This window comes from Neomonachus schauinslandi, chromosome X (assembly GCF_002201575.2).
Source record: "Neomonachus schauinslandi chromosome X, ASM220157v2, whole genome shotgun sequence".
Lineage (NCBI taxonomy): Eukaryota > Metazoa > Chordata > Mammalia > Carnivora > Phocidae > Neomonachus > Neomonachus schauinslandi.
In genome coordinates, this window is record NC_058419.1 from 43092691 (window position 1) to 43094063 (window position 1373).

Genomic DNA, 1373 nt, shown 5'->3' on the forward strand with positions numbered 1-1373 from the left:
AAACTTAGGAGACAGGCAGGCATTTTTACACCACTTTAGGTTTAGACATTAACCAGACTGAACTATTTTTTAACATTTAAAATAAAACCTTAAAAAAATAGAACTTTTTTACCACAATAAACAAAACAATGTATTAAATTTGACTTCCAGAAATGACCAAATTATTTTTTAAACATGATTTAATTTTTTTCACATTTCTTTGAATGTCAAGTTTTCTTTGGCAAATTTATCCAAAATACTAAATTTTCATTTTAGAACTTATTTTATATTTATATAACAGAGTGCCCTAAATTGATGTTCATCAAGATACCTTTCTCCAGGCCCTAATGGTTTCTACCCTCCTTTTAAAATGTATTATCTTTTAAGTTGTCATTCTCAAAAATATTCTGGAGAAAAAATTATGAATTAAACACCCATAAATTCTTCTTCATTTCTGTTATAGTGTAGCAATTTATCATCTAACCCACAGTGGTCTATCAACTGAGTAAGGCTGAGTTTGTTGTTCTCCTCAGACATAGCTGACTGCAACTCATAAAGTAACAGCTGGCTACAGCTTCTCCACGTCTGTATTAACACCTGTAACTGAGACAGGTCATTCTTTGATCTATACATTTTGACCAGTTTTAGCCTGCGAAGAACGTCTTCTTTCTCCTCAATCTGCTTCACCAATTTTGTTCCTTCTTCACTTAATCCTTGTTTGGGAAGATCCTCATTCACAAAGTCACTTTGGAGATCACTGCATGACTCAGTATCAAGAGATTTAGATACACATGCACTGATATTCTTGAAGGTATTTTTCAAATATGTACTTTCTTTGAATTCACCATCTATGTTTTTAAAATTTTCTTGAAGTTCCAAACAGTTTTCTTCTGTTGAAGATGCTGGTTTCTCAGGAAAAGTCTGATCATTTTCTTCATTCTCTACTTTAAGACGTTTCACCACACTGTAACAGGAATTAAATGAAGATCTAGTTTTCCTTAATCGTTCTCTAAGTGTTGCACTCATAGGTTGTTTTCTTGTGCTACTTATACGGGGAGATGGTGGATTGGCTCAGGCCCGTGGAGTGCTAGGTAAAATCACAGCTGAGTCGGATGGGCTTTCCATCTTGAAAATGAAATCTTGGTTTACCTCTTAAACCCTAAAAAGCTGTGTGACTAGAACCAATGACCACCCAGGCCTGAGGAACAAGGAACACAAGTGCCTCTGTGTCATTTAAGTAGCGAACAGACCCTCCCTCCGCCATCCCCAGAGAGCAGAAAACGCGCGCTGCCGCGGCGGGGCGGGGCCGCACCGGAGTTAGTTTCTTAATCTCTGTGTCAAAGTTTCTCATTTGTAAAATATGGTTATAATAGTTCCTACTTTACAGGGTTGTA

General features: G+C 36.5%; 1 protein-coding gene across 1 annotated transcript; it reads right to left on the minus strand.

The window, feature by feature from the left end:
* Window positions 1–405: 405 nt before the first annotated feature.
* Window positions 406–1119, minus strand: LOC110570072 (swi5-dependent recombination DNA repair protein 1 homolog). Its single transcript, XM_044911868.1, is given in 1 exon segment — window positions 406–1119. A coding segment is annotated over 1 exon segment (699 nt). The 5' UTR covers window positions 1105–1119.
* Window positions 1120–1373: the final 254 nt, after the last annotated feature.